This window comes from Diabrotica undecimpunctata, chromosome 8 (assembly GCF_040954645.1).
Source record: "Diabrotica undecimpunctata isolate CICGRU chromosome 8, icDiaUnde3, whole genome shotgun sequence".
In the NCBI taxonomy this organism is placed as follows: Eukaryota; Metazoa; Arthropoda; class Insecta; order Coleoptera; family Chrysomelidae; genus Diabrotica; species Diabrotica undecimpunctata.
This window is the reverse complement of record NC_092810.1, coordinates 49,518,491-49,532,706: the sequence shown is the minus strand read 5'-3', so window position 1 is coordinate 49,532,706 and position 14,216 is coordinate 49,518,491. Positions and strand designations below refer to the sequence as shown.

The 14,216-nt window shown below is 33.4% G+C and overlaps 1 protein-coding gene across 1 annotated transcript in view; it reads left to right on the top strand.

The window, feature by feature from the left end:
- LOC140447526 (orexin/Hypocretin receptor type 1-like) overlaps window positions 1-13,549 on the top strand; it is a 1,044,614-nt gene extending 1,031,065 nt beyond the window's left edge. Inside the window, exon 10 of the mRNA XM_072540227.1 lies at window positions 9,830-13,549. Coding sequence (XP_072396328.1) covers window positions 9,830-10,059 — 230 coding nt within the window. The 3' untranslated portion in view covers window positions 10,060-13,549. The remainder of the gene's footprint in view (window positions 1-9,829) is intronic.
- The last annotated feature ends 667 nt before the right edge of the window (window positions 13,550-14,216 follow it).

Below are 14,216 nucleotides of genomic sequence, written 5' to 3'. Positions count from 1 at the left end.
CTGGATCAGAACGAAAAGGTTACCGTCACCAGTGCGTAATTTTGTTTCGTCAAGACTCAGGGAGATACAAATTTAAACACAGAACGGCCAGAGAATATCTCTGCTTATTTAACACCTGAAGGGGTAGCTACAAAGGTGCCGTTTACTTTGTGGTTATTAACGAAATACATCATCATCATCATTTGGCTCTACAACTCTATGTGAGTCTTGGCCGCGTTTACTATTTCCCTCCATTATTGTCGGTCCTGAGCAGCTATTTCCCATTTTGCGTGGATCACTGGCCTACTGCGTCCTTCCATCTCTTTCTTGGGCGACCAACTGACCTTCTGCTATCGGGCCTTTCCCAGAATGTGGCGTTCAGGAGTCTTTCGTCACTCGATCTTAGTACGTGGCCCGCCCATCTTATTCTGTTTGCTTTAATGTAGCGTACTATGTTTTCATCTTCATATACTGTCTGAAGTTCATCATTTTGTCTTTTTCTCCATTCTCTTGCTGTTTTTTTTTCTGCAAGGACCATAGATGGTCCGCAGTATCTTTCTTTCCAGTACCAGTAATTTTATAGTCTTGTACATCTTATTTTTGCTGGTATTGAGAGTATTTTTAATTTAAGTACGATCATTAATAAGTAATATGCCCTATTTCCTGCAATGATCCTGGCTGCCACGTCCTTTTCATATTTATTTTCATATGTTATGATCGCTCTCAGGTACTTGAATTCTTTGACTACTCAAATTTGTATTCAATGATTGTTACGTTTTGTCTAACCCTTGGTCTTAAGTTCTTCGTAACCACCATGTACTTGGTCCTGTCCTCGTTGACCTTTAGACCAACTTCATTGGTTCCGTTTTCAAATAGGGTGAAAACTTCTTTTGCATCTCTAATGGATTGTGCAATTCTGTCCACGTCATCCGCAAACGCCAATAGTATTTTTGATCCTTGTTAATGAGGAATTCCTCCGACGTGGTGCTGCCAATTCTGATCCGTGCGGAAGAGCTTAACAGGTACTTTTATTTCTACTATGGTCTTTCACAATGCTTCTCTGCTAAGAGAATCGTAAGCTTGTTTAAAGTCTACGAAGATTGGTTTACATCGCGGTTGAATTCCCAGATTTTTTTCCAACACCTGACGTAGGACGAATATCTGGTCTATGAGCGATCTTCCCGGTCTGAATCCGCTTTGGTAGTCGCCTATTATTTCCTCTGCGTATGGAGTTAGCCTTCTAGACAGTATTATGGATATGATTTTGTACGTTGTACTGATTAATGATATTCCTTTATAGTTCCGACATATTTGTTTGTCTCCCTTCTTGTGGCTAGGTACTTTATGGCTTTCATGCCAGTGTTTCGGTATTTCTTCTCTTTCCCAGACTTCTCTTATAAGATGATATATCTCAATCTGGAGGTTTTCTCCCCCTTTTTTAGTAGTTCCGCCTTTATGCCGTCTGGGCCTGGGGCTTTATGATTTTTTAGGGACGAAGTTGCGGACTTCACTTCAGCTAGTGTGGGCCCTAGTATTTCAGGTACTGATAACTGGTACTGTCATTGTTGCCTTGTCAGTGTTGGGTTTTTCTGCTATTTCTATTTTCTATTTTTTTTTAACGAAATACGATTTAACAAAATCGTTTTTTATCGATTTCTAAAAGAGTTTTGATAAATTTAACATGGCGCCAGAGCATAATTTGTCAAACTCTAATGATACCGATTCATCATCATTATCATCATCATTGGTGCTACAGCCCTATAAAAGAGCCTCGACCTTCCAAGTCTATTACGCCAGTCAGTTCTATCCATTGCCAACTGTTGCCAGTTTGCTGCGCCTATTTGTCTACCATCCTCATCTACACCATCCCTCCATCTGAGTTTTGGTCTACCCCTACTTTTACTGCCCACAGGTTGTGACATAAGGATTCTTTTAGAAGGGTTGTTCTGCTGTGATCTTGCCAGATGTCCTGCCCATCTTAGTCTTCCCATTTTTATAAAGGATAATACGTCTTTACCACCAAATATATGTTTATATCTGTGATATATCTCGTAGTTGTACCTCCGTCTCCAAACACCATTTTTACAGATACCACCAAATATTCTTCTCAGGATCCTTCGTTCAAATATAAGCAGGAGATTTTCATCTGCCTTGGAAATGGTCCATGTCTCCGACCCATATGTCAACACTGGTTGTATAAGGGTTTTGTATATGGTTATTTTTGTTTTTTGGCTTAAGTTTCTGCTTCTCACATGTCTACTCAGTCCAAAATAGCATTTGTTTGCTAGGATTATTCTTCGCTTGATTTCTTCCGTCATGACGTTCTCCTTGGTGATCAGGGAGCCCAAGTATGTGAATTTGTCCACCACTTCAAAGGTAGAATTATCAACGGTGAATTGGTGGCCGATGTTTCTGGCTCTATTGTTGGGTTTGATGCCATTATCTTAGTTTTATCTTTATTTACTTGCAGACCCATATTTTTTAGGCGTTTGACAAGGTGGTATACATTTCTTCTAGCTTGCGTGTTGTGCAGGCAACTAGATCAACATCATCTGCATATGCCAAAATTTGGGATAATTTATTAAAAATGTTTCCTCTGTTGTCTATTTAGGCATCCATGACCGCCTTTTCCAAAGCTATGTGCTTACATAGCTTTGGAAGCAACATACGTTTCAAATGCCTGTGATTGTTCGCCCTGAATTTCGACTTTGCAAACAACTTTACGCATTGTAGCCTTAACCAATCTTATCAGTTTATCGGGGATGTGGAATTCATCCATGGTTTCATACAATTTATTTCTTAGGACACTATCATAGGCCGATTTAAAACCTACGAAAAGATGGTATGTGTCGATCAATTTGATATTCACCAAGAAGCTTCTCTGAATATTCACTCAGGCAACCATATAAAATACTCGAAAATATTTTGTATGCTGTATTAAGGAGGGTTATTCCCCTATAGTTTCTACATTCTAATTCATCGCCCTTTTTGTGTAGCGGGCAAACGATCCCAATACACCACTCTTCTGGGATTTGTTAATCATTCTAGGCTCTCAGTATGATTTTATAATATATGATTAGTCAGAGTAGCACCTCCACATTTAATAAGTTCCGCGGGTATACCATCACTTCCAGAGATTAATTATTTTTTAGGTGAATGATACCGATTCATAGAAATTAAATATTTTGACATCTTCTTATCTAAGATCTTTCATTTTCATTTATACATTTCAAAAGTACATATACTTATTTAGAATAAACTGAAAAATTTATTTTCAGAGCAATTATTATATTATTTTCAATATAAAGTCTCAAATTTCTATCTAGTCTTTATTCAAGTCTAAATTCAAAATTAAGAAATTTGTTTTGTTAATTAAGCCAAAATACAAATGTATATAAATTTAGTCCAAATGGTACTCCAGTTTAACTTTAAATTAACCTCTTTACATAATTTCAACCTATTTAGAGTAAAATGTTAACGGTGCTTTCAAACTAAGTTTTAATCTTGAACTAGATAATAGAAAACTTTCCAGTTAAAAATTAACTATGTTTTAGAAAGGAAAAGATTTAAAATTACTATTAAGCAACTCTCCAAGTAAAACAATGTTCTTTGTATTTAATTAATAAATACCATTGATTCGAAATAGAAATATTGGAAATAAATCTTAGTAATTCCTGCGAAACAATATCAAAGTATTACGTGTGCTATTGAAATGTATTTTAGATTTATTGAGTAACTCCAACAGAAATACTGATGGAAATTATATTTGGTGAATAAAAGCCAAATCAATTATATGAAATTTATTAAGTTTTCATACCTCAAGATTAAATTTAAACACTCAAACTTAGTTAACAAAATATAATGTGAAAGATTAAATTTAGCGTTTTATGGGCATATTTCAAATACCTAATATTTGTTGCCAATGCTCAAAATAAAAATTTTATGTTGCAATTTTTGAAGATTTGCATCGTAAAAATGTCAAAAATCGTGCAATGTTTATTTATTTAACAACTTTATAGAAACTGACTTCATTTGCGCCAAAATGCAAAAATTCTTTTACCTTTACTTTCAACTAACTTTGATTTTTGTCAAGGACACTTTGATCATGCAAATTTACAAAAAACGCAATATCGTTGCATAGGAGGAGAAAATATTGCAGATGACCTCGACTTAGAAGACGGGAAAATTAAGAAATGCGATCAATGTATATATTTGGGGGTAAAACTAACAAAGACAAGAAGAACTGATGAAGCCAGAAAAGGCAGAATAACCAAAGGTAAACGAGTTATAGGCGCATTGAATTCAGTACTATGGCAGAAAAATATAAAACCGGAAACGAAAAAAATAATATTATATAATACCATATTGAAACCAGTAATCGTCTAAGGCTCAGAAGTATGGCAGTTATTACAAAAAATAAAGGTAACTGCCAATATTGGCAGTTGAAATTGATTTTAGGAGGAGAGCAGCGGGAAAGTCTAGATTAGAACATATGAGAAATGAGGACATAAGGAATCAAATGAATGTACAAAGATGAATTATAGAAGACATCAAAAAACAACAATTAACATGTTAATTGTTAATTAACAATTAACGTGTTATTTCTTTCGAACTGTAGAACACAGTGGCGAGGAATCAACGAAATATATATTCACATACGCAGACACATGAGCAGATGTTTTTTCTTTTCTGTCTTCCGATCTTCATGGAGAAAGTGGATCATTTTATAACATATTACTGCCGACAAACCGGTTTTGTGGTATTATACAACTCTATTACACATTTTTTTTCTATTTTCAAAAAAAAATTCATTTTATAAACACAGCTCCTTCATTTTTGGCGATAAAAATTTGTTCAAAGATAATTTTGTAGGGTTTTTTTTTGAAGAACTATAATACTATGTAACTGAAAATATGTAATGTTTCTTAGTTTTTAACTGGGGTGAGTTTAAGGGGCTCGAATCATAATGTTTGATCATAAATAGCGGTTTTAAACAACTCGAGTTCGCTAAATATTCGCTGTAGAGAAAATCGATACACAGAAAAAAATAGCTATTAAAAAAGAAACAAATTAGTACTGTATCTGTTTTTCGTATCTCCAGTAGTTTCGGAGATATCACGAAGAAATGGGTGAAAAATAAAAAATTGCAGAGAATCAATTTATCTTTAAACTCTTTTTTCTAAAATTAGGCATTTAAACCAGGTTAAACTTTTTGGGTATATTGATAGTACATATAAATATAAAAGAGTTACAAGAGTATGAAGATCAGTTTTAATTGGGAGGTTAGTTAGGGAGTTGTTTTTACCGATTTTAGTTATTCGAGTTATTCTCGAAAAACCCTGTAAAAATGTTGATTTTTCCGTCGGAAAACTGTTACTTTCAACCGCGAATAACTCGAAAAATATTAGTTTTGCAAAAAAATGTACTTTTTTCATCGATTTACTTGGTTAAAATGTAATAAAAATTATCCATTCCAGAGATGGGGTGGCAACCACCCCCAAGGGTGACTATTTCCTACCTTTTGTGGACATTTTAAGTAAATCCATGCTGGACGAAAAAATTGCAAGCCAAAATGCTTCATTTCATGGCCTAATGAGACTCACGTGTAAATAAAACCAATACACACACAACAGATTAATATTAAAGTAATATTAAAAAGGAAATTATTAAATTCTTATAAGATAGACTCAAAATTACTTGTTCTAACAAAAATTCATTTCTAGAGGAGATTGTTAATATCGTTTTATTGTTAACATTGTTTTAATAAAAAAATTATTATTCTTTGTCGTTTATAAAATAAGGAATTTTCAAGAATATACTGAATGGTACAGAATAACATGTCAAATAATTTATTAAAATAACATACATGTAAAATTTAGAGTTTGACGTTAATATTGAGAATAAACTAAATCTAAGACCATATTTACCACGTAGAAATACAGGGTGAGTCATGAGGAACTTTACATACTTCTACCATATGTAGAGTCCCTCAGGGAGCATATCATGTGGCCAATAAAAAATGTCAACTCCTCTTCTTTATTAATTAACAGGGTGATTTGTGTAATTGACCATTTATTTCATTTTACTGTAGTGTTTATACGGCTCATTTGATTTTTTTAATTTTTGCATGATACAGTACACTACTATCAAGCATTCGACTGGTATTAGCTAAACTAAAAAATTCCAGGACTGGCTTTGGAAAAATTAATTTAGGGATTCGTATTAAATATTACACCCTGTATATATTTTTTTTAAAATGCAATTGATTTTCAAACTACATAAATAGCCAATGAAAACGACATATGCGACAATGTTGTCACACTTTTAATAAATTTTTAGTGAACGATCAAATCTTACCAAAAATAGAACAACCATAATGAAGTATCAAATTATAAGGTAATTAATTTAAACAAATGTTATAAATTTCAAACATTTTAATTGAAATGATAAACTGAGTCACTGCACAATAAAAAACAGTAACTACTAACAATAACGAAGAACAATTTAAAAAAAAAAACTAAAAATATGTACATAGTTATGTTATGATAAACCCATAAATTAGAACTGGAAAAGATAAGTAATGGTAACAAAATAAAAATAATTCAAAATAGATTTTCGAAATGAAACCCTGCAGCCTGTACACATTTTTGTTGCCGAATTGTTAATTGACGTATTGAAATACGGATACTCTGGAGATCGTTTCTAATAGTATTACAACAATGTATAATTCTATCAATCAATTGTTGTCGGTTATTAATATTCACTGCGTAAACTAGTTGCTTCAATCGTCCCCAAATATGGTAATCAACGGGATTGAAATCAGGGGATCTTGAAGGCCACGAAATAGGACCTGCACGTCCTATCCACCTGTTGTTATAAACATTATTGAGATGTTGTCTCACTGCCAGTAAAAAGTGTGGGGGTGCCCCATCATGCTGAAAATACATCCCTCGGATAGCAATGTTCGCGTTGGCAAGCAAATTCGGCAAAATATTTTGTAGAAAGTTCAAATAGACCTGCCCTGTTAAAGGACCATCAAAAAAATGAGGACCTACTAATTGGTTATTTATGACACCAATCCACACGTTAACCGAAAACCTTAACTGAGAACGACGTTCTCGAATAGCATGGGGATTTTCTTCTGCTCACACATGTGAATTTCGTGAATTATTTATCCCGTCTGTGGTAAATTGGGCTTCATCTGTAAATAGTGTCCTGTATAGCGTTGGTCGATTATTGTTAATCCATCTACAAAATTCCAACCTATCGATCTCATCTCCAGCATGTAGTCGCTGAACCATTTGAATGTGATATGGGTATAGATTATTTTTTTGTAAGACTCTACTTACTTCTTCTTCACGTGCCATCTCCGCGAAGGAGGTTGGCAATCATCATGGCTATTCTGATCTTAGATGCTGCTGCTCTGCATAGTTCAATTGATGTGCATCCGTACCATTCCCTCAAGTTACGCAACCATGAGATTCTTCTTCTTCCTACACTTCTCTTGCCCTGGATTTTCCCTTGTATATTCAATTGAAGTAGGTTGTATCTCTCATTACGCATAACATGCCCCAGGTATTGCAGCTTTCGTGTCTTGATGGTTTCCAACACTTCCATTCTTTTGTTGATTCTTCTCATGACTTCGTTGTTTGTTACATGCTCGGTCCATGATATCTTTAGGATTCTTCTATACACCCACATTTCAAATGCTTCCAACTTTTTAGCAGTCGACGCGTTAAGTGTCCATGCTTCTATCCCATAAAGCAGAGTCGAGAAAATATAGCACCTTGCCAGCCTAACTCTCAAGTCCAATTTTAGTTCTCTTGCACAAAGTACCTTTCTCATTTTATTGAAGTTTGTACGTGCTTTCTCAATTCGAACTTTGATTTCTTTGGAGTAATCGTTTTTGTGATTAATTATTGTGCCAAGATAGTGGTAGTTTTCAACTTGTTCTAAAGCACTACCGTTAATTGTCAGGCTTTCACCATTATTTTGGGTTTTTGATATCCTCATAAATTTGGTTTTCTTGGTGTTTATTGATAATCCATATTCCTCTCCATACTCAACTATCTTGTTCATTAGCTTTTGGAGGTCTCGGAGGTTGTCTGTTATTATGATAGTATCGTCCGCATATCTAATGTTGTTAATTGGTGTTCCATTGACCTTGATTCCTGCTGTTTCTCCCTCAAGAGCTCTTTTCATAATTTCTTCTTTCTACTTACTTGTCTAGTGCTTATTGTAGGGTTCATAGTAACGGCGTCCATAATGTCATCTTCCTGCGCTTCATCTACATGTCGCTCTGTTGTTCCACTAGGAAAGTGCCATTTTCTCGCAAATAATTAAAAACTGACCCAAATGTTGGATGACTGGGAGTTCGACGATTAGGAAATCTCCTGCGATATTCTCTACTAGCAGCCCTACCATTCCCATTACAGAATCCATAAACAAATATTATGTCTGCATATTCTGTGGTCGAAAACTGATGTGGCGTTTTGAACGAAAGTAACAAAAGCTCTATCAAAACTAACACAATGTACTTAACGTAGATATGACAGAAGAAATATGTATTCTTGTACACATAAATAACAATTGATAATGACAATAATGACAATGGGTATAAAATATCAAGAAACGTCAAACGGTCAACGCCAACCTTAATTTTAAACTTTTTTAGATTTATTTTTATTTAGTACAGTTGATGCAATGTATTATTATTTGACATAAAATTTTAATCATTTACAATCAACAAAAACTAACACATACAAGAGGTTTGACTTTTTAATGAATTTAATTTATTATTTATCGAAAATAATGCCCCAATACGATCTATGAGTAAAAATTTAAAATTGAAAAACAATTGATTCTATCATAGAGATAATACAAAGTGACAGTAAAGAAGTTAATTTTCTACGTATAAGATTATGTTGTGGAACTCATTTTAATTAAAATGTTTGAAATTTATAACATTTGTTTAAATTAATACCTTATAATTTGATACTTCATTATGGTTGTTCTATTTTTGGTAAGATTTCATCGTTCACTAAAAATTTAATAAAAGTGCGACAACATTGTCGCATATGTCGTTTTCATTGGCTATTTATGTAGTTTGAAAATCACTTATTGTATTTAAAAAAAAAATTATACAGGGTGTAATATTTAATACAAATCCCTAAATTAATTTTTCATGCAAAAATTAAAAAAATCAAATGAGCCGTATAAACACTACAGTAAAATGAAATAAATGGTCAATTACACAAATCACCCTATTAATTAATAAAGAAGAGGAGTTGACATTTTTTAGTGGCCACATGATATGCTTCCTGAGGGACTCTACAGATGGTAGAAGTATGTAAAGTTCCTCATGACTCACCCTGTATTATTATGAGGTTTTTCCTGGTATTTTGCTCATGATTTTGTATAGGAACACTAATAGGAGAAATTTTTTTAACTGTATTTTTTCTGACAGGTATTCTTATTTCAAAGTTGATTTTATTTAACTGAATAACTTATCTTCCAATAAAGTCATCCCAGAAACTCAACTTAAAAATATTGATTATATCATTTTAAAGTAATATATCTAAAGTATTTAAAATCTATAAGATATCTCTGAATTGTCAGTATAAATGAATCAGAAAAAACTATAATATTAGAAGAAATTTTTTACCAAATTTATAATTTGAGAACGTTTTTTGAAGTGAAAAGCAAAACGTCAAAATAAACTTATTAAAAGTAAAACCCTGGTTTATACCAAATAAAAATATTAGATTATAAAAATAATAAACGATTTAAATGTTAATAAAATTATATACAATTTCCCAACCATCTTTTCGTTAACTTCTTTTTGTTGCAGGCAAATTCCGCAAAGAGTTTCGAAGAGCTTTCGACACTTGCTTCCAAAGAGAAGTTGACAGGCACTATTATCAATCAGGAGGAACATTTTACAACAAAGACTCTGGCTTTGCATCCAGGACACAATCAAGAAACGAGTGTGAAATTCACAGACTAAACACCTTCAGGGAACAAGACGTTAAACTTATCAGGAAAGGTACTAGGACTAGTGTGCTGCAAGTAGACATCTGAAAAGTGAGGTTTCAGTGCGAGAGTGATTTATGTGAAGGTACGATCTTGAACACTTAAAGTAACTTACAATCTTAAGCCATAGTCTGAACTAAATATACAGGATGTAGACTTACAATTAATTATTTATACAATAACTTTTTAAAACAGAACTTAATTTAAAAATAAATAGTTATCACGTTATATGAGTTAATTTAATTAAGTATTAAATCTGTCAATAACGTTTTTTATTACCATAAATTACTATTATATTTTATAAATATTGTAATCTCTTGGTACACCTGCACTTGGATATATGTTTTGACTGCTGATACTGAGATTTTGTATCTTTTATTTACGTTTTGATTTATTTACCTTTTATTTCCATTTGATTACGAACCACTCATTCAGCTTTATTGCTGGTGATCTTCTTATATAATATCTACCAACCGGACACACACAACTTAATATTAATAAAGAACATTCACTTTCTTAAAATTTTCAACAGTTTTAAAACTAAAAGCGCTATGGAAAATTTTTGGTATTAACAAACAATGTAAATCTTAGCGTTCATGTAAGTATAATATTTTAATTGAATACAACTAAAAACCAATTATAATTATTTACTGTGAAAGATACAGCATTTATTATTTACAATTTATATTTTGTACTTATTGTATAATTTATGAAATGCAGTTTGGCCGTTTGACCCTCTTGGCTATCTGACCGATGTAAAAAAGGTAATTTTGAAAATGAATTGTGTGGTTCATATTGTGGCTTATGATTTACTGACAATGGATATTTAAATATACTTAAAAATTTACGTACATATTCAAAAAAATATTAGTTTTAAGTAAATGTATTGTGCATACTCGTATATCTTGTAAGCTTTGCACAAAGGTAATGTGACGTGTGACATATTATTATGTAAAAAATGCCAAATATAATAGTGTTGAAAAATTTACGGGTTTACTTGGATAACTTTGCCAGATTTTAAGACATTGTACACAACATGTGGCCTATACGACAATCCAAAGCTAGTTTTTGCAGCATTTGATACGTAATGAATAAAAAAAGATGAATTGATAATAATTTTGTAAAAACTGCTGGTTCTTTTTTTGTAATATTTATTATTCAGATTTTTTATTATATATTCATACATATGGAAAGGCAAACCTGAAAACTGGGAAGTAGGGGCAAAAAAAGTAAACGGTTTTACAACGTTGTCATTTATAAATGGCACAATATCATGGCAATACTATAAAGGAATTTTTTTTTTTTTTTAATTGTATCTATAATAATTATGGCTATCAAATGAGAGAATATGGATACCACGGGGCCATGACAAGACTAGTTACCTCGTACCTGGTCGAGTGGAGGTTAAGGGTTTAAATAGGACAAGTCCTGTCCGAACACGATGCCCCTGAGGCAGGTGTACCACAGGGACAGTGTTGTTACCCCTACTGAACAGCATATACACAGCGGACGTTCCAAGAACACTTGGAACTCTGCTCACTCTGTATGTAGACGACACTGCTCTAGCAGCAAAATGTAGATGTGCCGTAAGAAACCTACAGATGGCAATAAATACAATAGAAGACTGGTGTATCCAATAAAAAATAGCAATAAATTCAGAGAAATTTTAAGCGGTGATCATTGAAAAAATGGAGGGATAACCTAGAAGAACCACTAATAGTACAAAACAGACCTATCTGAAAGAACTGAAGTAACTGAAAGAAGATACAAGCAGCTCACAAATAGTGCTTGAGAAAAACGGCAGCGTCTAAAGATACAGACTACTCACTAGTCTGTATCTTCAGAGGCTGCAAGAGGACTTAACTTAGGTAGTCCTCAATACAATAATTGTTTTTAATAACGTATGGTCCTAAAGTTTTGGGAAAAATTTCACCTGGTCTGATTGAGAAGCAAAATGCATTTAACAAAGAAGGCCATGGAATTAAAATGTCATCAGTTATTGACATTTAATAAACAAAGCAGAATATTTTGGTTTGTGCTCTGCAAAATATCTTATAAAACTGATATTCATCGAGGTGTTGGGCGAATGTCGAAACGAGATATTGTTAATATTTATCGAGATCAAAACATAAGCAAATCGACAATTTATCGCACAATCAGAGAATGTAAAGAAGGGATACCATGTGTTAACTTGCGTAAAAGTGGCCGACCGCAGATTTTGAACCATATAAGAGAGGCAAGACTGATTGAAGCAGCTAAGAATAAAACTGGAGTCTCACAGCGAAAACTGGCCAGAAGATTTTATGTTGGAAAGACTACAGTATACAGGAAATTATCGAGTAACAATATTATCCACCGGAAAAAAAGAAAAGCTCCAAAATACACAGAGGATCAATTAGAGAGAATTCCGAGATGTTGCCGCGCGTTAAGGCGAGTCCATTTCGTCAACAAGTTGATCGTGATGGACGATGAAAAATATTTTACTTTGAACGATTGAATTACTTTGAATTTTACACGAACGATTACGAAAATGTACCTGATGAAATAAAATTCAAAAGTAAAAAAAATTTGAGGACAAAATTTTGGTATGGTGTGCAATTTCTGAGGCTGGCTTTATCTTACATTGGTGTTGTTCGAGGCGAAGCCTTAAGCGCAAATATTTATATTCAAAGATGTCTCCATAAATTGCTTCAGTTTGTGAACACACATCATGCAAATGATCAAATAGTCTTTTGGCCAGATCTTGCTTTATGTCATTACGCGAGGATCACAAGGGACTGGTACAAAACTAACAATATTACCTTTATAGCGAGAGCACACAATCCCCCCAACCTACCTCAGGCTCGTCCAATTGAAGAGTTCTGGGCAATATTAAGTCGGAAAATCTATAATAACGGATGGAAAGCACAAAATCAGGAACAGTTAAGACGCTGCATATATACAAAAATTAAAGAAATTGACGCCGAGGTCGTCCAAAGGATGATGCAACGTGTCAGGGGAATTATTAGGCAAATCGAAAATAATGGTCCCTTGTCTATCATTTGAATTTTGATTTATCATAAGGATGCTTAAGTTAAATTGTTGAATAATTTAATAAAAACATAAGATTATCGTGGTCAGAGTTATATGCTTTTGAAATTTTTCCCAAAACTTTAGGACCATACGTTAATATTTAGTAACTTTGTTAAATTTTTTGGTAGCTCTGTTTAGTTTTGTTTTATCGCTTGCGCATCTCGACATCTGCCATTTGTTTCGTAGCTGGAACAAAAAACTGAAACAACTACAACAATATTGTCCTTAAATAAAAAACATGCATGGTAAATGGAACAAAGATAACACAAAAAAAAGCTGCAGCCTTTGCTGAACACCTAGTAATAGTTTTTAAACCAAACGAATTAGATTCTAACGACAATTATAGCGAGATTAATAACTTTTTAGTAGTCATGACCCAACTAGACTTACCGATTAAAAACTTTACGCTTACTGAAATACACTTATGACAAATATAAAACCAAAAAAAGCCCCATGGTTGATCTGATAATAGGCAAGTTATTGCAAAAATGTACTGTAAAGGGGTACAAATATCTACAGAGCCTTTTCAACGCCATCATCAGAATAAACTACTTTTCAAGTCAATGGAAAATTTCACAGAGTATCTTGAGACCAAAACCTGGAAAAAACCGAAAGATTTAAAATCCTATTGACCTATAAGTTTGCTGTCGATTCTATCAAAGGTATTCGAAAAGTTTCTATTGATAAGATTAATTTCCGTCTTAGAAAAAACTAAACTTATTCCTGATCATCAATTTTGCTTCAAGTTAAAGCACGGGACAATCGAACAGGTCCACAGAAAAAAACCTCCTACCCACTGGAAAGTAAATCTTACCTCTCAGCAGTTTTCCTAGTCACTCACGGTATCGACAAGGTTTGACAGGTAGATCTGTTTTATAAGATGAAGATACAGTTGTCATATCCTACCTTTTTACTCATAAAATCCTACCTATCAGATAGACACTTCCTAGTAAAGCAGTACGATGAATACACTCAGCTCCACCCTACTAAAGCAGGTGTTTCACAACAAAGCCTACTAGGAGCTATATTATTCCTAATGTTAACTGCAAACCTCCCATCCAGCAGTAACATAGAAGTTTCTCGCATTCCAGACGACACCGCAATACTGGCCATGGACTCTAGTCCCACAAAAG